Below are 26,620 nucleotides of genomic sequence, written 5' to 3' on the forward strand. Positions count from 1 at the left end.
CACGTGCTTGCGCTTGGGTCACGTGTGTGGTGGGGGGGGCTGTCGGCGGGCGGAGCAAGATGGCGGGGTGCGGGGCCCCTTGGTGCTGCTGCTGCTGCTGCTCGCGCTGCTGCGGGGAGAGGGAGAGCCGCACCCCGGAGGAGCTGGTACGAGCCGGGGCTGAGGTCCGCGCGGGGACCCCGGGGCACAGCGTCGCGGCTCTTTTGCCTATATGCAAATCAGCTCGTTACAGCGTCTGTCGCCTTGGCAGCCGGGGCGGGCGGAGCCCTCCGCCTGCGCCCCCGCCTTCCTCGGCACCTCTGCAGCCCGGCCATCCCCGGCCCCGCGGTGCTCCCCTCCCCTCCACGCGCCGCGCGCTTCCTCTCGCCCGCTGGGGGTGGCGTCTGCCCGTGGGGTTCACTCGCCTCTCACCGCCTCCTGCCGCGCCCCGGCCTCCTCATCGCCCTGCACTGCGGCACGGGTGGGAGGGCGCCCGGTGTCTGCAGGGAGGCACAAGGGAAGGGGCTGTTCCCTGTCCGCCCGTTCTCTTACTGATCTGTTCCCCAGGTCCCATGCAGAATCAGCCCCCCACACACGTGCGGCGCTGGCCCGTCTGCCTTGGCCCTTCTGTGTGCTGGAGGGAGGTGGCAAGGGTCTGGCGCTGGGCTGCTGGGTAGGAAGGTGCTGGGCCTGGGCCAGCCCCCTTGCAAGCAAGCACCTGCACTACTCCTACTGTGCAGTGGTAGAGAGGTCGGCGTGTTAGTCTGTAGTCCAGCAAAACAAACCAGCAGTCGTGGAGCACTTTAAAGACTAACAAAATAATTCATGAGGTGATGAGCTTTCCTGGGACAGACCTTAGTCTTTAAAGTACCCCACCACTGCTGGTTTGTTTTGCTCATGCTGTGTACATCATTCCCCTGAGTCTTTCTGCCTGACTCATGCTGTGGGTACCAACGTTTACAATAACACAGGAAGGTGAGAGCAGAAATTCATCATAGCTAAAGTGGAATAAGTTGCTGAAGAGAGTAGGGTGAGTTCTCATTTTTAAGTTTTGGCAGCAGTCACCTAAGTACCAACCTTGGGGGTTGGCAGGGGTGGTACTCAGGCAAATAGTTTGAGCAGCCACTGTTAATATTAGATATTAGCTCTACCAGTGCTAGTGTATATCTGTCTAGTTGAGCTGGAAATTATACCTCCCAGCTGCTTTGTATGTGGAGAATAATGAACTCCCAAATTGTTGTCTTGGCTGTGCCAGTGTCTTTCTGGGCAGTTCATATAACTCTGGTGTTGGTTTCCCCATCCCAAAAATAAAAATACTCTCCCGCTTTGAGGTGTTTTATGTGGGTTATTTCATGTTTGTACAGTGCTTTGATGATTAGAAGCATGGTTAGTGTGGCTCGTCACTATGTATGATGCTGTGTTTGAATATCTCTGTATCGCTCCAGGTTCTGCTTTCTTGGGTCTGTCAGTGAGCTGGACAAGATCATTCTTGCCATTATGTTCTGGGACTGAGGGATGACCTCCCTGGCAGAGAGCAGCATGGGGAGGCAATTTTTCATTAATGTTGGCTTTATGCAGTGCAAGAATGTGAATTCTGCTTGGAGAGCTGTGTCAGCTCTGCATCACTCGGCTGGCTCCAGTGTTTTCTCCAGCAGTAGGACCTGCCAGATTCCCCCTCTCCAGTATTTTGGAGCACTGCCTGTACTGGGTCCCTTCCAACCTTGGGGCCTGGATTAATCAGTGCAGTGATGACAAACACCTGTTGGTGCATAATATCTGGTACCTATATGTTAGTATGCCTGGCAATTTTCCTGTCTCTTGGGTTTGTTTCATAGACCATCCTTGGGGAAACACAGGAAGAAGATGATGAGATTCTTCCACGCAAGGACTATGAGGTGAGAAATGAAATACCCACAGCTTGTGAAATGTGTGTGGAAAGAGGTGGAGGGAGATTGGGTCTCAGTCCTTTTGTAGTGGCACAAGCACCAAGCCATCATTGCAGCGAGCACTCACTGGCACCTTTGGAATCAGTAGAGATGCCAAGGGTTGAGTGGGCAATGGAGAACTATTTCTCGCTGCTACAGATGGTTTTGCTAGGTCAGAGTTCAGGTCCAGTGGTTTGAGGGAAGATATTCAGGGGCCATTTAGCTGGGAGCCATTCTGAGGTCCAGGTTTCAAGAAAATCACACTGTCCCCCTTTCATGAACATGATAGTCATCTGAGCCTGTAGTTCCATTTCTTCTTGTTTTCTGGTAACTTCAGGGTGCATATATTGAAAGCCACCTACAGCTGGCTTGTTGAAATGTCTGGGAACACCCTGGCCAGGATCAGCCCCTTCCACTCACCGGGTTCTGATTCCTAGGGGACGCGTTCATTTTCTTAGTGTGGGGAAGGATGCATTCATGGTAATTGTTGCTGTCACCTGGGTTGACACGAGAGCTTCCTTTCACCAATTGGCTTGTAAAGGTGAAGATGCATCTCAGGCAAGCTGTGTTTGCAAGTGCAGCAATGCAGCCAGGAAACAGCTCTGTATTGCTTTGGGTCTTCTGTCGTATACAGTTGAGACCCTGTATTGTATCTTGCATTTGAAGGGTTTGTCTTCTCTTCTGGAATCTCTCTAGTTGCCTGGAAAGGGGTTTCTCCGCTGGTGATCTTTATCTCAAGCAGTTCATATTTCTGGGGAGCTGAGGAGTTGGGGTGAGGATGAGCCCTGTAGAACTCTTCAAGCAATGCATAACTTTTAGGAGAAGGGTTAGGCCATATCAATGGAGTCCACTTCACTGTGGAACTGGCACTCTTATCAAGCTAAAAACCCTGTTTAAACGCATGTGTTACAACTACTTTAGATTACATTCGGATTAAAAATTTCAATTGCTTTGCATCTCCTACACTTGCTTCTTTAGTTTTGTATTTTGCACAGTTTGGGCAATAAACTCAATTGTTCTGTGTCCCTTCTTGGTTCACAGCTGCTAATAATGCTGTAGGATCTGGGTTTCTAGCCCTGCAGCTGTAATGTTTTAATCTCTCAAAACCTCTCTTTTCATTGAAATGACTTCCAAATGCTTCTGCTCTTAGGGGCATCTGTCAAACTTACATATGGGGCCTGAGCTATTGCTGGGACCCATAAAATGCTTCTCCATCCCCAGCTGTGAACTTCATAGTTCTAACTCAGCATGGTCAGTTTAAATTGTGTGTCTTCATTAACCATGTGGTGTTCTTTGCCAGAGCTTGGATTATGACCGATGTATCAATGACCCCTACTTGGAAGTACTGGAAAGCATGGACAACAAGGTAGGATCCTATTTGCTCTTGCATTTTGTTGGTTTAAGAGAGCCAAATACACAGCCGTATCCTCCACTGCAGTCAGATTTAGGTGACCCTGTTCAGATGGGAGAAGTATTATTTGCCCATGTGCTCTGCTCATTTTTTTCCTCTTAATAGGGCAGAAGAAGCTATGGCTTTCCCACAGCACTCAGTGCCTATCCTGAGCCTCAGGCCTAACATGATATAATTCAAATTCCCTCCCCAGAGTCCTCTAACACCCCTCAGGATAATAGTCTGTGCCCACTGTTTTCTCTCTCCAGCTGGTGACTGTGAGATCACATTTTTCTGGTTCCCATTTGTGTGATCTTTCACTTGCCTATATTTCTTTGCCCTAAACAGAAAGGCCGGAAGTATGAAGCGGTGAAGTGGGTGATGGTTTTTGCCATTGGAGTCTGCACTGGACTGGTAAGGATATTGTTGAGTAGTAAGCAGGGAAATTATTGGAACCAATGACACATCAGGAGAGCACTTTGTCTGTCACTGTTGCTGGGCCTTTCTGAGCATCACAAGAGAATGCATTTGAATTATGTTCTTTCTGAAGGCCAGATTTTTCCCCTGAAAGCCCTCTTAGTGTGTTTTTCTTACAGGGTTTACCTTGCAGATTCCCAAATGCTAATAATCTGATTGCAGTGAATCCTCCCTTAAGAAACCTCTTAATGGAATGATAAAATACACTATGAAGTTGGAATACAATCATATCTTCAGACATATTGCAGGCTAGCTTCACTGTGTGTGTATTTGGATCTCCTGCTGTGTCTTGGAAGATGGGGAAGATCTGTGGATGCCTCAGGTTTAATATAGATTGTCAAGATCTGAACTCCGTTGACAGATCTTCTCCTGTGAGACAAATGGCAGCTTTCCCCTACTGCCGATATGCTTACATGGAGTATCTCCTTCCCAGCTCTTATGAGTTAACTCGGGCAGTTAAGGAGAGATCGTTGCCTCATCTTGGCTATAAGAAGGAGGTTGTTGCTTTTAAGAAGAATCTGGCAGAGAGCAAGTCTGAACATACGGAATTACTTTGCCTTGACCCTCCTTCCCCATTCATGGGATTTAGCACTCTGAACGTCATCTGTGATGCATAAGTCCTTTATTACCAGTGTTCAGTCAGACTGCTGCTGTCCCAGTGGGGTAATCTGTTGGCACTTGCAAATATTTAGTCTCTAATGCCATGTTTCTGCTCTTCTCTCCCTTTTACAGGTGGGTCTGTTTGTGGATTTCTTTGTGCGACTCTTTACCCAACTCAAATTCCACGTGGTACAAACCTGTATCCTTCATGTGGTGTCTGGCTTATTGTTGGACCCAAGGGCCCTCTTTTCCTTTGAAACTGTGGCCTTATCTTGAAAGGATTGGTTCAACTGTAGGAACTTGCCTGGGCAGAGGGGTTTATTAATCAATAAACTTCCTACTGCATTCTGCTTCAGTAGCTGGGAAAGTCTCGCTGGGTCAGGTGACAGAGCATGAGTAGCTTGGTATCCTGTGTAATGGGTGCTCTCTGCCCCAGTCTTCCTATCACTGAAGTTATTAGCAAAACTCCGTTAACCAGGATCTGGGCTTTGAAACATTAAGACCAAGGACTGGACTCTAGAAGAGGATCTGCATTTCTTATTGTCCTTCTCCGTGGCTGTGCCCTGTGAATTGACTAATTGGAGAGCACATGGAAGGGGAATTTATGAGGTTTTTGCAAGGCAGATGGAAGTCAAGACTGCTTTGCAGTTGCTGGGTGTGGTACTCAAGGAGTGGGATGCCACCCCTGAGAAAATGATCCGTTAAAGAGCCTCATTAGCCTTTCAGATACTCCTGCTCGCTTGTGGTTTGGACACCTTAGGTTTAGTCCAACTTGGCCAAGGAGGTTGGGATGGGAGCCTGCCTTGTGAAGGCTGGTGGCTGGAATGGGAGATTCAGACTTGGCCCTGACTAAGAAGGGGCTGGCTGGCTGAAGTGTGTGTTCCTGTTGCCTTGACTCCCTTCCTGCAGCGGTGGAGGAGTGCAGTGAGAAGGGCTGCCTTGCTGTGTCTCTACTGGAGCTCCTGGGATTTAACCTGACCTTCGTCTTCCTTGCCAGCCTTCTTGTCCTGATTGAGGTGAATCTGTGTTTGATATGTCCTTTCCTCCCCTCTCCATCTCTTATGTCAAGCTGGTGATGTGCGCCATCTGTTCCTTCCTGCAGGATCTTTCAAGCCAAGATTTTAGAGCATTTTACAAAGACTAATGAATTTAGCCTCTCAAGCACTGTGTTTCACTTAGTTCATTGGTGGGAGGTCATTAGTGTGCTGAGGTGCTGACACACCATGATGGGTATCATGTTTTCCCCACAGCCCGTAGCAGCTGGCTCTGGAATTCCAGAGATTAAGTGTTACCTGAATGGAGTGAAGGTGCCAGGGATAGTCCGTCTGCGGACACTGGTGTGCAAAGCTCTGGGAGTGCTCTTCTGTGTGGCAGGAGGTAAGAGGAAGCTGGCAGATGCAGCGTGGACTAAGTTGTGCTAGTGAGGAACAGGGCTTGACTGACAATCTCTAGGTCAGCTGGTGAATATTGGCTCTGCACCTTTGTAGCCAAATATGACAACAAGGAGCACGGAGACCCTGCTCAGTAAATGCTTTCTGGGAGCGCCGAGAACACCCTGCCTAGAATTACCTGAACATGCAGCAGGAAGCATTTCACCCACTGTGCCTTGGGAGGGTGCAGACACCTGAGAATGACATCCCTTTCTGAGGGTGTGTTTAGCGATTCCAAGTGCCAAGCCTCCGGTGTATGGCTGGTAACAAGTACTCAACGTGCAGAAGCATGTGTTGGCACAAAGATGAATGCCATTGGGACATGCCTGCCTGCCTTTCACTGCCTGGACTATTGACATCCTAGAGTCATGCTGCACCCTGAGTTTCCCCTTTGATCACATCTGGAGGAGCAGGCAGCGATCTTACCTTGGGCATCTCCACTCAGCCTTCATGCTGGGCAGAGTGTTGGAAATCTGGTTCTCCATTGGCACAGGGTGACTGGCTTCTATGCTGCATTGCAAAGAAGTGCTGGTCCCCTCTTCTAGTCCTGCAGTGCAGGATTGAGCATGCTGGGTTTGTCCACAAGTGTATGGCTTGTGCAACAAGGATGCCTTCTTTTTTTCAGGTCTCTTTGTGGGGAAGGAGGGCCCCATGATACACAGTGGCGCTATTGTTGGTGCTGGCTTGCCTCAGGTTAGTTCTAGCAGTGCTTTTGAGACTCTTTGTGATTTGGGCTCTGTCTGGGATAGGTTAGGTAGTGAGGATGTTGCTCTAAAGTTTATACCTTCTCAGCCCCTTGGTTAAGATCAAGTGTAGTGTCTGTTGGATGAGTTCTCTTAGAAGCTAAAAGTAATGACCGACAGATGATGTCACTGGGTTGACCTGGTTCTGCTTCCTCTCCACTGTGCATTTTCTAGGTCAGAAATTCGGGCCATCTTAAATCTGTGCAAGTGCCTTAACCACCTCCTTCGTTCACCTGTGGTGCACTAGTAGAGGGTCGGGAAAGCGCAGACCTGAGTAGGGAAAAAGATGAGATCCTTGTGACAGATTCATTCACAGAGATCCCCTTGAGACTGTCGTCTAATGAGCTGATTATACCACTGAGCCTGCCTACCTGCCCTCTGGGGCATGCCATCCACCCAGTCTTGGTGAGCCAGAACCTATAGTCTCCCGCAGCCAAGGCACAGAATTGGGGTCACAGACACTGAGAGCAGCTCATCCCTGAGATGTCTGTCACAGGGACTTGCACAGCCCCAGTGGGACCAGAACCCAGTTAAATCCGTCTGCATAAAAATTTTGTACTGGGAAAGAGATGCACAGCTGTTCTCCCTCACACACATACACACCTGGACGGTTATTTACTGTGAGTTTAATAATAAATGAAAATTATTTTATTAAATATAAAAAATAGGCTTTAAGTGGTGGCAAGGGATAAAAGGTTGATCAAAGTAGGTTACTTTACTAAGCTAAAAAAACCCCAACAACACGTCAGCTTAATATTCAAAGAAACTTGCAAATTCCTACCCTAACAGTAGTTCTAATCTTTTCTCTCAAGCTTGGTAGCTTCCTATCTTGAACATGATACGTCACTCTTGTTCAGCCTTCCATATTTCCAGGGGATGTCCTGGTGTCTGGCAACTGCTCCATTGTTTAGTTTCTTACCTATAAATACGTTATGCCCAAGGCAGGGATCCTTTGTGTTCCGTTTCAATCCTTTCGCATCCCTGTGGTAAAGTACTACATCCAAAATGGGCTCCAGCATTAGGTGACCTGGCCACGTGTCTTGGCAGGACCAACCATAGTCCAGATTTACAGGAAAGGCAAGACTATTCACAGGGCATTCCCATGAGTACCAGACCCTTAAGTTCCTAGAATATTATTAATGATCTTTATTAGCGCATCTAGGTATAGAAACAGGTTTATGCATCAGATTTTAACATCACATACTGGAACCGTGCATGCACACAAGTAGAATATACCCATTCAGGGGATTACAAGCTCTCCAGTGGTGAGTTAGATGCCACATTTTTGCATGAAGCGTATTTGAGTTAGGCATCTTCATATTCAAAAACATATTTCTGTAAAATATGGCAGGGGGATGGCTCCTCCCAGGTGTGTGAATAAGGCTAAAGCAGCACAGAGGGTAGCTGTTTGCCCTGTGCCAGAGCACCTGCCAAATGAGAGTGCTTTCTGCAGCCTCCTGGCTCAGCCTCTGGCGTGTGAGTGCTGGCTTCAGGGCCCTATGCTCCAGTGTCTGGAGAGCCTCTCTGTTCATGGTGGGGGACAAAGAGGAAACTCACCCTAATCCCAGCTGGATACAGTACCTGTTTAGGCCAAGAAGTTTCAGGAAGGGAGGAAAGCATTGGGCCTTTCTCTCTTGCATGCTGAGAGGAGAGGTCAGCAGAACCAGATAGCGTGTGCTGGGCGGAAACTTTCCAGGGCCGAAACTCCCAGCTCTAGCATGCACTGAGATCTGTAAATAGGATCGGCTAGTAGAGCAATCAGTCTGTTGTTTGAGTGTACGTTTTCCTCGTCTGCTTTCTGCCATGTCTTCTAGTTGGAGTAACAGTATGTGGGCAGAGGAGCTCTGTGTCTCGCAAGTGTTGGTTGCTCCCAGAGGGCTGTTTTGGGAGGGAGGGGGCTTCCTTGGTTCATCCTTGTGTGTTTTGAGTCTGTCCTTCTGTTTTCAGTTCCAGAGTATCTCCTTAAGAAAGATCCAGTTTAACTTTCCCTACTTCCGAAGTGACAGGTACTGTACCCACGGGGTGGGGTGGGGTGGGGGGAATAAGATGGGTGAGGGTGGGAATGCAGGTCTGGGGCGGGGGTCAGTCAGCCCAATGAAGGGAAGGTACATAGTTATGTATCCAGGTGAGATTTCTTCATGGTGTATATATGGTCTTGACATAGTCCCCTCTTGCACTGCCCCCTCTGAAAGGTGCTAGGGACACAAGATTAGCCATAGTGTAACAGACCACTGCTCCCTTTGATCCTATCTCCTACTTTTGGCTGTGGCCAGTATTTAGTACTTTAGGGAAGGGTTATAAATCTTGCAGCAGGGAGCTAACTGCATGACGCTGCCCACCGGGCACAGCTGGCTACAGGAATATGACTCCTTCCTGATCCCATCAAGCAGCTAAGTTAGTCCGAGGCTTGATTCCACTTTCCTTAGTGCATGTGCACACACAGGGAAATTGTGACTTGATGAACCCTTTGTTTCCCTCTCTGCTTAGGGATAAAAGGGACTTCGTGTCTTCAGGGGCTGCTGCGGGGGTTGCTGCAGCCTTTGGGGCCCCAATCGGGGGCACCCTGTTCAGTTTGGAAGAAGGTTCCTCCTTCTGGAACCAGGGGCTCACGTGGAAAGTGGTGAGAACTTGGGCTCTTTAGGTCCCCCTTCCCTGTGGGACAGGATTCGAGTTGGAAGCCAGCTTGTTAGGCTGTGAAGAATCCCGAGTTCCTGAATCTGGCACATTGAGTTCTCCTGGCACAATAAGGCTGCTTGCAATGTCCATGCCAGAGAAGAGCTTCCTAATTGTCAGGGTGGTTAAGCATTCAGCTATATTGCCTAGTTAGGTTGTGGAATCTCAGTACTTGGAAACTTCTAAGGGCAGGTTAGACAGACACCTGCCAGGGATGGTCTGCATGGCGCTTGGTCCCACCACAAGTGCAGCGGACTGGACCTGATGACCTCTTGAGGTTCCTTCCAGTTGTGTGATTCTGTGAATTACAGCTGCGTATCAGTGGTGCATCTCCTGAATGCACTTGGGGTCGGAATTGTTCCACATTGTTGGGGCAGCACTGAGAAGTGGCTTTGCTCCTATGTCACTTCCAGGCCGTGGGAGCGCAGCTGGCAGATATTAGATCCTTGTCTCCTTTAGTGATGTGAGAAAGAGACTTTCCTTTGTCTTCAGGTGGGAGAAATTCTCAGACTCAGATTGCTTCCCTGGGCTGGAGTCGGCAGGCTTCTAGTGCAATTTGATTTGTTCTGAGAATAGCAGTGGTTGGTGCTGTGATTTGGCTTGCCCCTGCAACCCCAAACTTATTGTGCATCTTGAAAGCTGAGGCAGGTTTCCCTCTGCAGAGTGTATTGAAGGATCTCAGAGCTTCCCCAAGATTGTAATGCAAATTCAGGCCTCAATTTATAAATTACACGCACCAACAAGCTGTGTAAATGCCATGTAATCAATTATAGCTACTGCAGATCAGTGCCTCTTACTAGAATGAAGAGCTGGTTACAGGATTTACTGAATTAAATTCTGCAGAGCTGTGTTATGCAAGAGGACAGATTAGATCATTGGCTTTCAACTTTACCACATGACTGTCCCTCTTTCAGGAGTCTGATATGTCTCACATAGCCCTAAGTTCCTCCTCAATTAAAAACATCTTGCTTACAAGATCAGGCATAAAAATGCATGTCACAGTAGACTCGTACTGGAAGAGAGCTTGTTTTCTCATTCACCATCTAATTATAAAATCAATTGGAATATTGTACTTACATTTTAGTATATAGCATATAGCAGTGTAAGCAAATCCTCATATAAAATTATAGTTCATACTGATTTTGCTAGCTGTAAAACCAGGTAAATCTCTGGATGAGTTGATGTGCCACCTGGAGAACTTCTATATTTCCCCCAGGGTTATGCGTACTCTGGTTGAGAGCCACTGGACCACATGATCACAATGATCTTTCTCTGGTCTTACTCTCTGAACACAGTAAGGGGGCGGGTTAAATTTTGGGAAGTATTAGTAGGTTACAAGTTCCCTTCCCCAGACATGATATGTGTGGTAAGATTGGCCCCACTATTGACCTGGGTGTTTTTCTCTCTGACTTCCTGCTTCTCCAGCTCTTCTGTTCCATGGCTGCTACCTTTACGCTGAACTTCTTCCGCTCCGGGATTCAGTTTGGAAGCTGGGGATCTTTCCAGCTACCTGGGTTGCTCAACTTTGGGGAGTTTAAGGTGTGTTGTGTTTGCTTTATGGCCTTTCCAGTCGTGCCCCAATATAGCTCCCGGCTGCTGTTGTGAAAGGAAGTGACACTCGTCTGAAATCCTGCAATGGGGAGAGGAGAGCCACTAGCTGGAACTCCCTAGCTGCTCCCTGCTGAAGGGGGACAAGTGCTCCTCTGCGTTGACAGAGGGAATGAATCCTGGTCTGTTGTCAGTCCTGTTAAATGTTTTCCACCTCTGAGAGATTCAGTGGCTGCTTTGGTGTGTCTGTCTCTGCTCTCTTGCTTCCTGCTCTCACTCCTGCATTTCTCCTCCTTTCTTCCCTCCCCGTCCTCCCTCACCAGTGTTCCAACTCTGATAAAAAATGCCACCTCTGGACAGCTGTGGACTTGGGGTTCTTCATTATGATGGGGATCGTGGGAGGCCTTCTTGGAGCCACCTTCAACTGCCTGAATAAGAGGCTGGCGAAGTACCGCATGCGGAATGTACATCCGAAGCCAAAACTGGTCAGGTATCCGCGCTCCTTTCCATCCGCTTTGGTGTAAGCGGACTGTCCGTCCCAGCTGTCTGTGTCCACAGACCCTCAAAGAGTAAGAGCCACAGAGGCTAAAGGACTGAAAAATCGGGACTAAATGAGAGAATGTAAATCAGTCTTGGTGAAATAACAAACCCTGGGAAACCTTATAGCGTCTGTACAGAGAACGCTAAGCTCTCCTCAGCTGCTGCAATCGAGCTATATCCCTGTAATGCTTCTTGTAGTGTAAAGGAGCCGGGATTCTTTTATGATGAGTATGAAGGAGATTCTTTGAGGCTGCTGTGCACAGACCCAGACATCTCTTCCAACTAACAATACAGCTTGTGTTGCCTGTGCATCACCGCTGGGGGTCTCCCTAGGTCTTGTTTCAGACCAAGTTGTCATGGAAGGAACACTGATTGAGGACAATGCCTTTTACCTGATAGGTTCGTTTGATCAGACTATCTGAAGTCAAACTATGTCCACTCAGTTGATGAAGGAAATGAGTGCATAATACAAGCTCTGGTTACTGGAAATCACCATTTAGCTAACAACTGAATGATACAAAAAAGCCCATGAAAAGCCTGTCTGTCAGGTGTTGCTATGGATGTAGCCTCACCATGTGCTGTACAGACAGAGAGCCCTACACTTTGGGGCACGTGGAGAAACAGAAGTGGCTAAAATTAGAGGAAAGGCTGTAGCAGCATCTCAGATCTTAGTGTGGGCCTCTGATTGATGTAATAGCAGAAAGGGTCAGTGCAAGTTCAGTGCAGAATTAAATGTGTCCAGATACTGTCACATGCCAGAGAAGAGTTTTCAAAGCCTGTTATCCCATCTCAGAGGCGGAGCCTCCTACCTAGCACTGACTTCTTTACCCCTGGCTGGGTGGTGGATCCCTCTGCTCAGCCAGCAGAGCTGGTTGGAATGAGCATGACCACTAGACAAGCCTGCAAGACAGGCTGATTTTTAGATTCTGCGGACTGCTTATTGGAGCCCCAGATTGCTGGTTACTCCTAGCTTTTGTAGAGTAGCATTGGGATGCAGGGCCTTTTACAAAAAGCCAAGGGCTGCATTATTCTGAGCATGGTTTTTCTCTGCATGGTTTCTGCTTTCTGCTTGCAGAGTCTTGGAGAGCCTGCTCGTGTGTCTAACAACCACCATTGTGGTGTTCGTAGCTTCCATGATTCTAGGAGAATGCCGGCCGATGTCTTCTACCAGTCATAGTGGCAACAGCACCCTGAGCCTTCAGGTAACACTTGTCATAAAGAAGGGCACTGTTTCCATCGCCCTCAGGAAACACTTGCATAAAGCATGCCCACATAATGCATCCTCACCTGCCCTCGCGTATGCTCCTTACACACCATGCATAGAGCTGCGCTAACAGACTCCATCACCTGCAGATTCGGCTGCGTACATTGACAAAAGATGAAGATGTGAGAGAATATTACCCTATGGGCCAGCCGGTGGCAATTGTGTATCTGGCCTCAGTTCAAGTCCTGTGTCACGTGTCTGGATGTGATTTCCCCCAGAGGCAGTGCTGAAAGTTGCTTGTGCCCCTTGCAGGTTTACTCCGGTCCTGGTGGCCACTTGCGGTGTGGTGTGATCGGGTTCTATATTAACATAACATCTGATTGCTGTTGGTTAGGGCTCTTCATCGGAGGACGTGAATTCAAGCATCAAGACTTTCTTTTGCCCCAATGAAACTTACAATGACATGGCAACCCTCTTCTTCAATCCCCAAGAGTCAGCCATCCTGCAGCTCTTCCACCAGGATGGTGAGTATCCAGGAGATGACATGCTCAGGTTCCCTGCCAGCATCTTTAGAGTCTAGTCTAAGTCTTACCTGTGCTTTCATGGCAATCTGAGAGCCAAAAGCATCTTCAGATTCCTGCAGCTTTCAGGTCCTGCTGAGAATCTGGGCTAGTGCTCCAGCTGCAGGGCTTAGGGTGTGCTGTCCTAATTTCCCCCTCGCTCTGTCTTGTCATCCTCACTGGTGTTCACTGGGACTCTGAGACTAAGGAGCTGCTTTGAGGTGGAGAAGAAAGTGCTCTATGTGGGGAGATCCCAGCTTGACTCAAGAGGCCTGTGCCCCTGGGTCATAACTCTTCTTGTGTTGCAGGTACTTTCAGCCCAGTCACACTCTCCCTGTTCTTCCTTCTCTATTTCTTACTCTCCTGCTGGACGTATGGGAGCTCTGTGCCTAGCGGTCTCTTTGTCCCGTCGCTGCTTTGCGGGGCTGCCTTCGGACGCCTGGTCGCCAACCTCCTCAAAAGGTGCATTCAGTGCGTGTGCTGTCAGACGCTGCCGACACCAGCTAGACTCTTGTGTCACTCAGTCCTGACCCCGGGGATGTGTGTGTTTCCTCCCTAGCTACATCGGGCTGGACCACATCTACTCGGGGACCTTTGCTCTCATTGGGGCAGCCGCCTTCCTGGGAGGAGTAGTCCGCATGACGATTAGCCTCACTGTTATTCTGATTGAATCCACCAATGAAATCACGTATGGGCTTCCGATAATGATCACCCTGATGGTGAGCACCATAGCCACACCCCTAGCTTGGTACTGGCCAGGCTTTGGCATCCCTCTGCTTGGCTGAGGGAGGCTTCTATGCATATCCCTCCTATCCACTGCCTCTCAGGTTTGAGAACCAGGAGTCCTGAGCTTGGAAAGTGGGTGATCTGCTTTCTGTCTATGCAGGTAGCCAAATGGACAGGAGACTTCTTTAACAAGGGCATCTATGACATTCACGTGAGCCTCAGAGGGGTGCCGCTGCTGGAGTGGGAGACAGAGGTGGAAATGGACAAGTAAGGACATTCCTCTTAGGTGAACCTTTTTTGGAGAACAGATTGTGGTTCTCTGGCCCGGTGGTGAATGGGCCATTCCTTTCTCTCTCCCTGTGGAACTTGTTGGGGAAGCAGCTTGAGACTGTGTAAAGCCAGCAGTGGGATGGGAAAGCTGGGCTTGAGGAAAGGTGGATAGCGGAGTGATCAGAGTAAAGGCACGCCTGAGTGCTGTCCCTTTCTCTGTCCCAGGAAAGTCACCTGACCTCCCTGAGCCTCCCTTTTCCCATCTTTAAAGGGACTAATAGTCTCACTGAGGTTGATGAATTAGGTGGTGGATGGTTTTCAGTCCAAGAACTTATTTGCTCTTTGAGCGAAGGGAGGTAGCAGGGCAGGTCTGCCTGACTCAGCTATAAAATTACTGATCCCAGGTACTTCCTCATGTATTCAGACGTGTTGCTTCCTGTAGAACAGCACAGCCTAGGGTTAAAACAGAAGACAACAGTGAAGGCCTTGGTGACAGTATTGCGTTAATACACGGCTGTTTCATGTCAAGTGTCTCTTCGTTGCGTTTGTTTCCCTTTCCTGGCGGTGGTGCTGGAACCGTTCCGTTGTCTAACCTAGATTGTAATCTCTTTGGGACAGGCGTCTGCCATCTTGCCTAATGCATTGCATGCTTCTGTGATGCTATGTAAGATGTGAGTAACAGTGGCCAACCTTAGAGCTGCTCTGCAAGCAGGGTTTTTGGGAAGGGATTGCTAAAGTGAAATGAGCCCAGTAGGGTTCTCTGTGATGCTAGTTGTGTTGGCAGTTAGTGCGTTGGTGCCTCCTGCAGCCGTGTAGTGACTTTGCATTTCTCTGCTGCGTCAGGCTGAGAGCCAGCGATATCATGGAGCCCAACCTGACGTACGTGTATCCCCACACCCGCATCCAGTCGCTGGTCAGTATCCTGCGCACAACAGTCCATCACGCTTTCCCTGTGGTGACGGAGAACCGGGGAAACGAGTGGGAGTTCATGAAGGGGAACCAGTTGATCAGCAACAACATTAAATTCAAGGTAAGGTGGCTGTCCTGAGAGCCTTGGGGATGCGCAGCTTTTCTCTGATCACATAGGGAGGCAGCTTCCTGTGTCACGCTGGCTGTCCATCCCAAGTCATGCTTGCCTCAGTCTGCACCTTGTCTCAGGCGTTGTTCCTACAGCTGAACACGTTTTGCTGTCAGGAAGAGTTTCCCAGTATCTAAGTGTGTGGCAGCAGGGATGGGGTGGAGCTGTCGTTCTGCATGAGGAATTCTCCCCAAGGACAGTGGTGGAAACTCATTCGCTCAGGGCAGGGTTGACTGGGAGGGAGAGGAATGTTAGCGAGTGTGCTGGATGGAGCTCTCCTGAGTTAGCAAGAAGGTTGCTTAGCTGCACAGCAGGCCTGCTCCATCTCGAGTGTGTGTCATTTTTAGAGAGTGAATCCTGCAGTCCTGGCCATGCCTGCAAATGCAGTGTAGGCAGCCCTTGGGAGAGCTTCACTGCGGGTAACCCTTTGCCAGCAACCTGAACCAGCTCAGAGGTTTAGATCAGAAAGGACTCATTCTTGCACTTCATGTTCCGCACTTGATATGATGCTCAACCCCCTCTTTTGCATGAGACCTGTATGCCTTGGTTAAAGGTTCTGCTCATGCTCCACCCAGAAATCCAGCATCCTCACCAGAGCTGGAGAACAGCGCAGGCGGAGCCAGTCCATGAAATCATACCCCTCAAGTGAGCTCCGCAACATGTGCGATGAGCACATAACGACTGAGGAGCCGCCTGAGAAGGAGGATCTTCTGCAGCAGATGCTGGAGAGGAGGTGAGGCCCCGGTGGCTGTAAACGTGAGGGGATTTATGTATGGTGCTTATTTAGTGCCAGTTACTGTAGCAGCTGAGCACCTCACAGTCTGAGGCAGAGCAGGGCCAATGCACAGAAGGGCAGCTGAGAGGGATGAAGTGACTTTCCCAAGGCAAGAACTGTCACTCTGGAAAGTCTGCCGCAGAGCAGAATGATCCGTTCTTCCCTTTCTTTTGCTTTCCTTCAATCTCCTCTCCTTTACTCCTCTAGACATCCCTGCTGCCTCCCGCTGGGCCTGGTGTACCTGACTGTCTCCTAACTCCTGCTCCTCTTTCATAAGGGGCATGGTGCTTGTGATACATGCCAGCCAGCTGTATCTGCAGCGTGGGTGTTGGGGCAGCACGGTTTTTGCCCTCATGTACCTCACCTGGCCTGGGTCATCGCTGCTGAGCTTGCAGCCACTGTTCTACTGCTTGGATCTGTTTTCAGTGTGGATGGCAGCCTTCTGGGAACTGGGCAGAGTTCCCCAGCTGATTTTCACAAGTGTGTGGTTTAATGGTGACAACAGGGGCTCCTGGTTGGGTTTCTGGTTTGCTTCTGTCACTGAGTTGCTGTGTTGGAGCAAGTCACTTAACCCTCTTTGTCTCAGTTTCCTGATCTTTAGGAGAAATGGGCAGGTGTTTTCCTCAGTGAGAAGTGTTATTTTGAAATGCTTACATGAAAGGCAGTCTGTACATACAAAGCCCTCCCCATCTGCCAGACTGTGTTGTATTTAAGTTCTTCCTAGCAGTGCGGATTGTAACAAATGGTGTGAAATCTATCACAGATATACTCCCTACCCCAACCTGTACCCAGACCAGTCCCCCAGCGAAGAGTGGACCATGGAGGAGCGCTTCCGACCTCTGACCTTCCACGGCCTGATCTTGCGTTCACAGCTGGTTACCCTGCTCGTCCGAGGAGTTTGTTACTCCGAGAGTCAGTCGGTGGGTCTTGCTGATTCTGGGGCAGATGCAGATTCTTTGAGGGAAGAGAGGAAGTGAGAACATTTCACCCCTGGGCCTGGCACGAAGTGTTTTTAGACTCCTTTTGTCACCTTAGACGCTACAGTGCGGAACTGTCAAGGTTTCAAAGTGAGGGTTGCTCCTGTTATGTAACAGTGCGAGCATGGGAGTAAAAGGCCCTGTACCAAACAATAGCAGCTTCTCTATGACAATACACAGTGTAGTATGTAGCGGTGACATTCTTTGTGGGAGGAGTGAAGAGGAGAGGAGAGTCTGACAAACTATGGTGCACCCATCAGCATGGTGTCATTGTATCCTATATCTCTGCTTCTTGGTGGTTTTCTGGACAGATATATCTCTGGGCATGTAGGACACAAAGGCTGTGTCTACACTAGCACAAACCTTCATAATGGCCATGCAAATAGCCATTTCGAAGATTACTAATGAGACGCTGAAATGCATATTCAGTGCCTCATTGGCATGCTGCTGGCCTCGGCTCTTCAAAATTGCCTACATTTGTTGTGAGAATAGTAACAGAGGAAGCCGTGCTAGTCTATACGCTATCGAAACAAAAAGCAGTCAAGTAGCACTTTAAATACTAGAAAAATAGTTTATTAGGTGAGTCCCACGAAAGCTCACCTAATAAACTATTTTGCTAGTCTTTAAAGTGCTACTTGACTGCTTTTTGTTTTGTTGTGAGAAGTGTGTGTTTTAGTTTTCCATCTGATCAGCAGATAGGAATAAGGGGATTTCAAAGTTGGCAGGGTCCTTTCGAAAATGAACCTGTTTGGACGAGCCATGCAGCAGTGAAAAGCGGCAATTTCAAAGAGCCGTGGCCAGCAGCATGCTGGTGAGGCACTGAATATGCATTTCAGCGCCTCATTAGTAATCTTCAAAATGGCTATTTGCATGGCCATTTCAAAGTTTTGTGCTAGTCTAGATGTAGGCAAAATGATCCAGCCTGTTTGGTGCCCAACTCCCAGCAATATGTCTTGGTGCCACCTTCTAAAGGTGGGAATGGACATAAACCCTGCAAGGATCAGAGAAAGATCAGTCTTTTCCTCTGCCAAAAGCAGGATTCCTTGTATTGATTTACGCGTGTCCGGGTCTGTCATGAGCTATTGCAGAGAATCCCTCTCCAGACATGGGGTAATTCTGTGAGTGCATTGAGGGTTCTGGAGGTTTGGGGAGAGTTCCAATCTCAGCTGTGCTCTTGCATGGCTGGGCCATGTAGCTACCTTAGGAATACCCTTTGGGGTGGGTGATGCTTCTCTTCAGTGAGACCTCTTTTTTTTGAATCTCAGAGCACCAGCCAGCCTCGCCTGTCATATGCTGAGATGGCTGAAGATTACCCCCGTTACCCAGATATTCATGACTTGGACCTCACGCTGCTGAACCCACGGATGATAGTGGTAAGAGATGCTGATGGGACTCTGGTGCCGTGGGGTGGTGCCCTTTCTCCTGGGTGCATGTGTTCAGGAATCTTCCAAAAACTCTTCCCCACCTGAGGTTACAGAGGCACTTCGTATCAAATCTTACTCCCAGTTCTGATCTCCATATGCTGCTGCTTCATGACAAGGCCAGATTGATTGAATCCATTCTGGGTGACATGAAAAATCCTGCACCTCTGACATCTCAGTCTGAGATTCTTTCACCCATTTCCTAGCTGCCTGAATTTAAGAAACCAGTTGGATGTTGGTGAGAAAACAGCCCCTATTCTCCATGACTTGTCTCTTGGTTTAAGTGAATTTAGATTTCATTCTTCATGTCTCCTGCAACTGTTCAAACACTTCCTGCTGTGGGATTGGAACAAGACATTCTGCCCATTTACCTGAAAGAGCATAAGACCCATAGAGTCTACAGGACTAAGAGCGCCCTTATCAGACCCTTGCTTCCAGGTAAAGGGAAGTACACTCTGAAAGTACCTGGTATAAATCACCCTGGTGTTTCCTTCTTAACTCTCCCCAGGACGTCACCCCTTATATGAACCCGTCTCCCTTCACGGTCTCTCCAAATACTCATGCCTCGCAAGTCTTCAACCTGTTCAGGACAATGGGGCTGCGGCACTTACCAGTGGTGAATGCAGTTGGAGAGGTGGGTCCTTTTTGCAGCAGTGTTGTGAATTTTCTAGACTTGAGATAAGTCCTCTTGTTGTGGCATTTCGCTTTTTGTGGGGAGTGTTGTATGTCCCCTGATCTGTTTCAGCCCCAGATTGATGTTCAGTAAATCTTTTCTGACAGCGAGTGGGATATGACTTTCAGGGATTGGAGAGCTCTCTCACCTCTATATGGTGTGACAGTGAAAACCGGCTGACTTGAAAATCTTTATTCAAGGCTGCTAATATATTGAATCCTTCACTTGTGCTGGGTCTGGATCCAGCCCTGGTTGGCTGTGCCTGGAAGGTAATGCTGTCTGATGCCTTTTCAGGCCTCTTAGCCCATTTCCCAGCAGGCAAGGGTCTGCTTCAGAAAAACCACCACAGATGACACTAATTACCCTCCTATTCTGATAGCTTCTTAAGTAGCCCAGGGCTGAATAACTCTCAAAGGCAGAAAGCTGCCCACAGCCCTGAGAACAATCTCCCCAGGTTATGGCTGGGGCAAACTCTTCTGTCAAGCAGGAACTTATTTGTAAGAACAGAGACAGTCAAGTATAGAACCAACTGAATTATCCAGACTTCAGACAAATCTTATTGTGGCGTTTGCAATGCCCACATTGCCCTGCAGGTGTCTATAGCTTCCCATAAACATAGTAAAGAGTCAGCATCCCTCACACTTGCTGCCACTGGATAATAGAATCCATAAAGCACACCCAGGGCTTAACTGCAGAATATGTGGTCGGGGTAGTGTCTCAACTCATGTGTTGGGTGAGCTGTTGCACTGGTCGCTTGGTTGAAAGAGTTTATCATGTGATGTGAAGCAAAGTTGTCCCAGAGTTTGTACATCTTATCTGATGCCTAGAAGTAGCGCAGATGTACTTCAGGGACATAACTGGTGTGGTAGGCAAAGAGGAGGCTGCAGGAATTTCTCTGAGTGTCAGGATTTCTGTTGTTTACCCCACTGAGCCTGCCAGCGCAAAGCAAACACTGCAAGAAGAAGCTTTTGCGTGGTTATGTCTTTCTGCTGACCCTACAGAGTATATGAAGGGATCCTAGCGTCGATGTTTACATGCCTTCCCATTCTGCTGAATGCGTCTGGTATTTCTGCCGCTGACCATGTTCACAAGGTTCAAATCTCACCCAGCTGCTAGTGAGGCAGAGCCGCGCTAAAGGAGAGGGAAGTGGTGGCTTCTCTCTGAAACCAGGAAACATCCAGCCTGTAATCTTGTTTTAGCCTTAGCCCTCTAGCTTGCCTGGGCTTCCTGGAATTTACTGCTACCTTAAGTCTCTTGTTTGCGGTCCCAGAGTGGGGCTAATGAGTAGTCTCTGTCTAGTACACCTACACGAGGGTTGTGCTGGTGGGAAGAGACAGCAGTGAGTCTGAGGTTAAAAAGGTAATTAACAAAATTAACTAAAACGTCTCAGTCAGAAGTGCCTAATTCTACTGACTCCCGAGGAGAGTCCAACACACATCTGGGCTGGACTCAGTCCTTGTCAGGGTCCTTACAGTAAAAGTTAAGCTGATCCTGGTTTTGGTTGCCTTTGTAACTGTAGTCTTAAGTACTTTCTGGCTGTGTTCCTTACTCTCCGTTTCCTAGTGTGTGTGTGGCACTGTTAGGGGGGAGGAGGACCCAGCTATGCACAGCTGGGCCATGACCAGATGGGTTGTTTGGAAGAGTGGGCATCTGAAATCAAGTGGACAAATAGCACTGAGGCACTGTTTTCCTAAATGAGACACTGAAATGTAACTAGCACCCTCTAGGAATGGACCAAGCCGCTTATGCGAGATATTAAAGTGAGGCTGACTAGAAACCTGACTAGCTGGACCATATAGAAGGTAAATTTGAAAGAATCCGACAGCTTTACTCTTTCTTCTGCAGAGACTGGAGTGCATTAACGCATTGGCTGGAGCAGTTCCATTTAGTTGCCTCACTTAAAGCATCCTCTCTTTCCAAGGATCCTGAGCACCTGCTGCTCCCAGTGGCACATGGAGCATCTCTTGATATTCTCTGATATTATGCATCTGACCCTGAAAACATTGGCTTTATTATGTAGCACGCAAAGCAAAACAACCCCATGTGGGCAATATGAAACCAGTTTCAGGTGAAGAAAGTCTGATGTTGATGACTTGTCTGTGTCTCTGTGGCTTTGACTATTTGCTGGTTTTGTACAGGTGTAATTAGTTTGGTTAGTGGCTTGATTTTCTTCTACAAATACAGCTGAATTTGGAACAACCCCTAGGATGGTCACAGTTATACCTGTATAAAAGTGCCTGATGCCAATACAGCTTATTCTCCTTGCCAAGTGGTTAAAGCTATAAAGCGCCTTTATATTCACAGGTTTTGCTACAATTCGCAAACCAGTATCATTACACAGGCCTAACTCTGGTGTGTAGACAAGCCTTAAGAAAGGACGTCATGTCAGAGCAGGGATTAGAACTTGAGCAGGCTCCCAGCCCTGTGTTTAAACCAAGCATCTCGGAGAATTATCCTTGATTTCTAGCCTGTGCTTTTTTTTCCCCCCTACACATCAGCCAGTTGAAATGCTACTGCCTCCTCTCCTCCACCAAGCCCTTGTCTCCTAACATGAGTTGCTGAAAATGACTTGTGTCTTTCCTCTCTCCCCTCACCAGATTGTTGGCATAATAACGCGGCACAACCTGACGCATGAATTTCTACAGGCAAGGCTGAGACAGCACTATCGGACCATCTGACTCCGCTGCCGGTATGGCTCCCTCCTTCCTCCAAGCCTGCACGTGCCCTCGCTTTCTGCTTGGAGGCCCCAGGTCCAAGGACATGATGGTTGGCTTCTCTCTTGCATAGTCTGTGGACCAGAGAACATCTCACTGGTGGAGCGTAGAGGAGCTATCTTGAGTCCAGAGCTGCTGGCTGGCCTTAGAGAGATGCTTTGTTTCCTTGCTCTTGGCTGGAATGCTTTTTTCTCACCGGCTGTCTCCTTCCATCAGAAGTTGCCCTGCACCGCTATTCCTGTAGAAATGTCTGCAGTTTTGAGGGCAGAAACAGTGCCGGCTACACCATGTCCCGTAAGGAGCAGTGCAGCAAATTTCTTGTTGGTTTTGTCTCTTCCCCACTCTGGTGCAGTAGTTGCCTTACTCTTGGGAGAAGGGCTTTGTCAAAGCTGAGATCACCCACTGCAGTTTGCTAATATCCTCAAAAACTAAACTGCTGGTTATTCTCAGCGACATTAACATTTTACCTCCTTTGAGGAAGATGCGGGGAATTTTCTGCCATCAGGAACTCTTTTTCACTCTGGCTTCATGTTTTTCAATTCAGTTCTTAAAGCTCCTGATTTCCTAATGCCCTTCAGGTGCTGGAATCCCCGCTGTGTCTTACAGCAGCTGGCTGCTGAGAGCATCTGGGCAAGTCAAGAATCCAAAACAACTTGCTTCTAATCTCTCTCTTCTGGATAAACCCTTAATACATCTACAAAAGAAACTCGGGAGAGAGAAATCCCATCAACCTCTTCACTGCTTCCCCTTTGAAGAGAAGCCTTTTAATAAGGCCCTCTTATCCCTTCCCTGTAATGCTGTGTTGTACCTCTTTTGAGCATTACATCATGTGCTGCTGCAGAGATCCTGTGTCACTTGGGGGTTCTGGATTCCAGGGGCCTCTGGCTGTGGAGAGAGGGGGAAATGGGGTTTTCTTTTTTTTTTTTTTTTTTCCCCTCAGCCGAGCAAGCCCCGAGCTGAACAGGGTGAAGTGTATGAGCCTCACTACTTCAGCTCTGATTCAGAGGCTCTGGCAGCAGCAATGGCTTATCTTGGCTCCGTGAACACAGAAGGTGTGATTCATGTTCTGCCAGACAGAAGGGGCTGTGGGAGATTGAGACTTCCTGCCAGCCGGCACTCTGCAGGGAGCTTAGTCTAGGGACTATCCAGCAGCTCTCAGAGCACCTGGGATGTTGCAACAGCAGAATCACCTGCTGGGTAAAGTCAGCACTTAGAAGCCAGTCAAAGGCAGTCATAGGCAGTATGTTTCTCCAGCAGGTACAGCCCTAGCCAGCAGTGCGCTGTTCCAGCAGACTCCTGCCCTAGCCAGCCTCATGCCTTCAGGGGTTGCAGAACTGATGGGCTTGATAAAGCGCAGACAGTGCTTGCTTACTTCCTCTGAGATTGGTCCAGCCAACCTGGGGAATGCATGCAAGTCAAGCTTCCCCAGAGACCTCTTACCAACCCTTTGGTTAACTTGTTTCATGCTGCTCCTTGCTGTGGAAGGAGTCTTTATTCTAAAACTGAGCCACCTGGAGGCCTCTCCCTTCCAACCGGAGAGGGACTCTGAAAACTGGACTTTCACGTGTCAGTTGTAGAATCCATGGTCTTTGAGTTTGTCTTGAAGCTGCGTGTTCCCATGTGGAGCAGCACCATGGGCCTTGTGGCAGAGGTTGCATTACTCTGACCCCTCTAAGGTAGGAGGAGGTGGAGTGCACAGAAGATACTTGTTGCAGGCCGGACCCTTTACTAAGCACGTCTCTTCCATTAATTGGTGAAGCTTTGCCCTGCAGCCTGGGTTGTGGGTGGTTGAGTTGGTACAGGGAGATCCAGTGTCTGGGACGCAAGAGTTTGGCTCCATTACGTGTAGTGGAAAATGGGCTGCCAGCATGCAGAGCAGTTACTTGCTTTGGGGGTTTTCTTACCCCCCATACTGCTCCCAGTGCAATCTAGCAAACCCTTCCGTGGGTTTGGTCTTTCCCTTTTTATCCCCACCCCCAACAGCATTGACAGCTGACTGCCTGTGAATCCCTGCTCTTCCCTGAGTCTGGAGTGCAGGTTTTGGCCCTTTTTGCGTATCCTGCAAAGCAGAAAGGAAGGAGCCTTGCTGCACGTTGTACAGAACTCCCTTCGGCACACGACTTTCACCCTCTTGGGTCCATCTGGCTACAGCAGGCAGCATCCATGCTCTGCGTTCTGGCCTGCATGGTGCCGTGTGTGGCCGAGGTGCACTGAACAGTCCTTACGCCTCCCTTCCCCCGTCCTGGTGGCTTGTGGCAGCGGTTTGGTCTCCTTCACCATTCCAACTAGCCCAAAGGGGGTGGGAGTGATCCCACCACTCGCCAGAGCAGAGCAACGGCACCTTCCTAGAGCCGTCACCTTTCTTGTACCCCTTTCCCTGGGGCTCCATCGCTGGAATGGGAGGGGCACCAGTGTACTTCTCCATGCCCACATCAGAGATGGCTCAGTCCCAGCCATCCATCCAGTTCATCAGGCAGGGCATTAGTTAAAGGAGGCTGCCAGTTTGGCTTGTACTTTTGACTTGGGGGCACCTTGCTCTATATATGTGTTTGTTGACTAAGGGTCTTCGGCCTGTTTCACCCATCCCTGTAGCTGGACTGTAAGTAACTCACTTTTCCTCTGCTGTGGATCGGGGGCAGTACTGGTTTTGGTAGCTGGAAAGAGACTGAGCTGGTCCAAGAAACTCCAGGGGATACCCCTTCCCCCTCTCCCCTTAGGTGAACTGGAAGTTTGGAAACACTTGTGTTGAATTAGTTTCAGTCCAAAGGATTCTGGCACCTGGACAGTCCCCAAGCGCAGTCTAGCAATCCTGCATCATTAGGCTGAAGATACCCTGAGTATGGGCATTTAAGACACAAGGTGTGTCAGCTTTGGTAACACAGGCCACGTTGCATGCACCATTTTATTGCTTCATAAGCACGGTGAGAGATACTGTCCTTCCCCCTCTGTTCAGATGCCATCTGGGAGTTCTCTTCCCTCGCCCATCAGTTTGTTAATTTTGCATCAGTTACTTTTGCCAACCATGTCCTGTTTGTTCAGTGTATGAGTTGTGGCAGTGTAATTTTGCCAAACCACACCTTGGCCTCACTAGTGAGTTGTGGAGCTGGGAGCCCGAGGTGTAAGCCATGCTGAAACATCTTGCTCACATATATCTGAGCACCTTCCCTAGGAAAGGCTGTGATTCCAGCTTGTGCTCAACCACACCTGCTCTGCCTAAGCATCCATCTTACTGAAGACCTAACACTCGAGGAAACCATTTCCTTTCACTGCTGCAGCCAGGAGAATGTATCAGCCCAGCTGCTTTAAAGGGAATCCACAACCGGACTCGCCAGCTGTGCTCAGCAGTGTCGCATATGGCCCATAGCAGGGAAACTTCCTCTCTGAATCAAGTGGTCTCATGGGTGTTGTGTGTGCGGTTCTGAGATGCAGCACAGACGGGGCTCTTACCGCAGGCTTTCCGGCTTACCACAGTTGCAAAGCATCCCCAATTCCCTCCTCCACTGAGACATCTCAGACTTAGCTGATGCTGAACTCCCTTCCCACAACTGCTTCAGCTCTGGCACTGACTGCTTAGCAGCTAACAAAGACGCTCTACTGGAGCCTGTAATTGTCATCCGAGTAAAACTAAGAGAGAGAGTCAATTGTAATGGAACAGTATTGATGGCAAAAGCTCTGGACAGCAGAGCGCGCTACCTCCTGTTTCCTGGGTTCCTGTGCAGTGTTAATGCCTGGTAGCGAGTCTTAACTCTTCTGTACTATGAGCCAAGCCACTGGCAGCCACTTATCTTTTTTTTTTTTTTTTTTTTCCTTGCACTGTTTTGTTACAAGATGATGTAAGCTAATCCCACGGGGTATATAAACTATTTTTTTTAAATTTGTATGAATATATATTTTTATTTGAATTTTGGCACTTGGGATGTAGCCTTGTAACCGTAACATGTCAGAGTAAAATCTTTGTGTGTGTGTCCTTCCGCATCTGCTGAGCCTTGTGGTTTTCTTCCCCATTGCGTGAGGGATTTTTTTTTAAACTTTATTGGGGTTTTTCTCCCATCCCAGTAATAATAATGGTCAAACAGCCATATATCCATGAACATGTTTTCAAGGTAGGAGGTCATGTGTGCTGGGTTTGCTGTAAGCTTTTTGGGCCAGGCCCCTCAACTGTCTGTATATTGTAAGGCACTGAAGATAGGCATCACCAGCAGGGCCGACAGCCTACAGGGGAGGGAGAGTTGGTAGGGGGGCAGTGGCAAGGGCCATCAGCCCTTTGTGCTGCTTGGAGCACAGTGCTGGCCCCCCCTACAGTCCCCACCAGCCCTCAGAAGCTGAATGAAGGAACTCTCCCCTGGTGTTTCAGAGGGGACCTATGCCGTTTCCCCCTTGGTCCCCCATTATCAGGCATGGGCATCAACCTACTGTTTCAGGTAAATGGCTATAGACTCATATCCTCTGACAGCTGCTAGTCCCGGCTGCTAAGGAGAAAGGACACATGCCCCCCTGAGAAGTCTTTTCCTCCTCTTCCCCTGAGATCCAAATTTGACTTGTGCAAATACATTTATCCCTTTCAAACCCTGTTTGTTTTCACAGTTTCTGTGGTAATGCTGGAGGTTCTAACTACCTTGCCCCATGTCTGATCAGTTTTGCAATCCTGTTGAGCTTGTGCCCAATACATTCACTACAACAGAGGACAATGCCACCACTCATAGGCCCAGTTCCATACACACTGACATCACGTGGGAGTTTTTGCCATTGATTCCAATAGTGGTCAGATTTGTCCCCTGTGGTTTATAGATTGTCTCTGAGGCTGTGGAGATGCTATTCTGCTTTCTTAGTTGGCCTTCCTCCTTGCACCTCAGTAAGCTTAAAAAGGGATCTAGATGGAGGGTAGGTGCTCAGCTTTTTCCTTAGCAGAGGCAGGTG

The 26,620-nt window shown here is 48.8% G+C and overlaps 1 protein-coding gene across 2 annotated transcripts in view; it reads left to right on the plus strand.

The window, feature by feature from the left end:
* The first annotated feature begins 59 nt into the window (after positions 1-59).
* CLCN6 (chloride voltage-gated channel 6) overlaps positions 60-26,620 on the plus strand; it is a 38,740-nt gene continuing 12,179 nt past the window's right edge. The window contains exons 1-23 of one of the 2 annotated variants that reach the window (XM_075018058.1): positions 60-146; positions 1,815-1,874; positions 3,205-3,270; positions 3,643-3,708; positions 4,504-4,570; positions 5,281-5,387; positions 5,622-5,748; positions 6,427-6,494; positions 8,492-8,550; positions 9,032-9,164; positions 10,643-10,756; positions 11,089-11,255; positions 12,381-12,507; positions 12,904-13,033; positions 13,378-13,531; positions 13,629-13,788; positions 13,956-14,062; positions 14,909-15,095; positions 15,719-15,876; positions 16,682-16,838; positions 18,161-18,268; positions 18,825-18,950; positions 21,587-21,678. In XM_075018058.1, the coding sequence (XP_074874159.1) occupies positions 60-146; positions 1,815-1,874; positions 3,205-3,270; positions 3,643-3,708; positions 4,504-4,570; positions 5,281-5,387; positions 5,622-5,748; positions 6,427-6,494; positions 8,492-8,550; positions 9,032-9,164; positions 10,643-10,756; positions 11,089-11,255; positions 12,381-12,507; positions 12,904-13,033; positions 13,378-13,531; positions 13,629-13,788; positions 13,956-14,062; positions 14,909-15,095; positions 15,719-15,876; positions 16,682-16,838; positions 18,161-18,268; positions 18,825-18,950; positions 21,587-21,667 (2,616 nt within the window). In that variant the 3' untranslated portion in view covers positions 21,668-21,678. Of the gene's footprint in view, positions 147-1,814; positions 1,875-3,204; positions 3,271-3,642; positions 3,709-4,503; positions 4,571-5,280; positions 5,388-5,621; positions 5,749-6,426; positions 6,495-8,491; positions 8,551-9,031; positions 9,165-10,642; positions 10,757-11,088; positions 11,256-12,380; positions 12,508-12,903; positions 13,034-13,377; positions 13,532-13,628; positions 13,789-13,955; positions 14,063-14,908; positions 15,096-15,718; positions 15,877-16,681; positions 16,839-18,160; positions 18,269-18,824; positions 18,951-21,586; positions 25,679-26,620 lie in introns of those variants that run through there. The other variant, XM_075018057.1, reaches the window with a different exon arrangement.

This window comes from Carettochelys insculpta, chromosome 23, assembly GCF_033958435.1.
Source record: "Carettochelys insculpta isolate YL-2023 chromosome 23, ASM3395843v1, whole genome shotgun sequence".
In the NCBI taxonomy this organism is placed as follows: Eukaryota; Metazoa; Chordata; order Testudines; family Carettochelyidae; genus Carettochelys; species Carettochelys insculpta.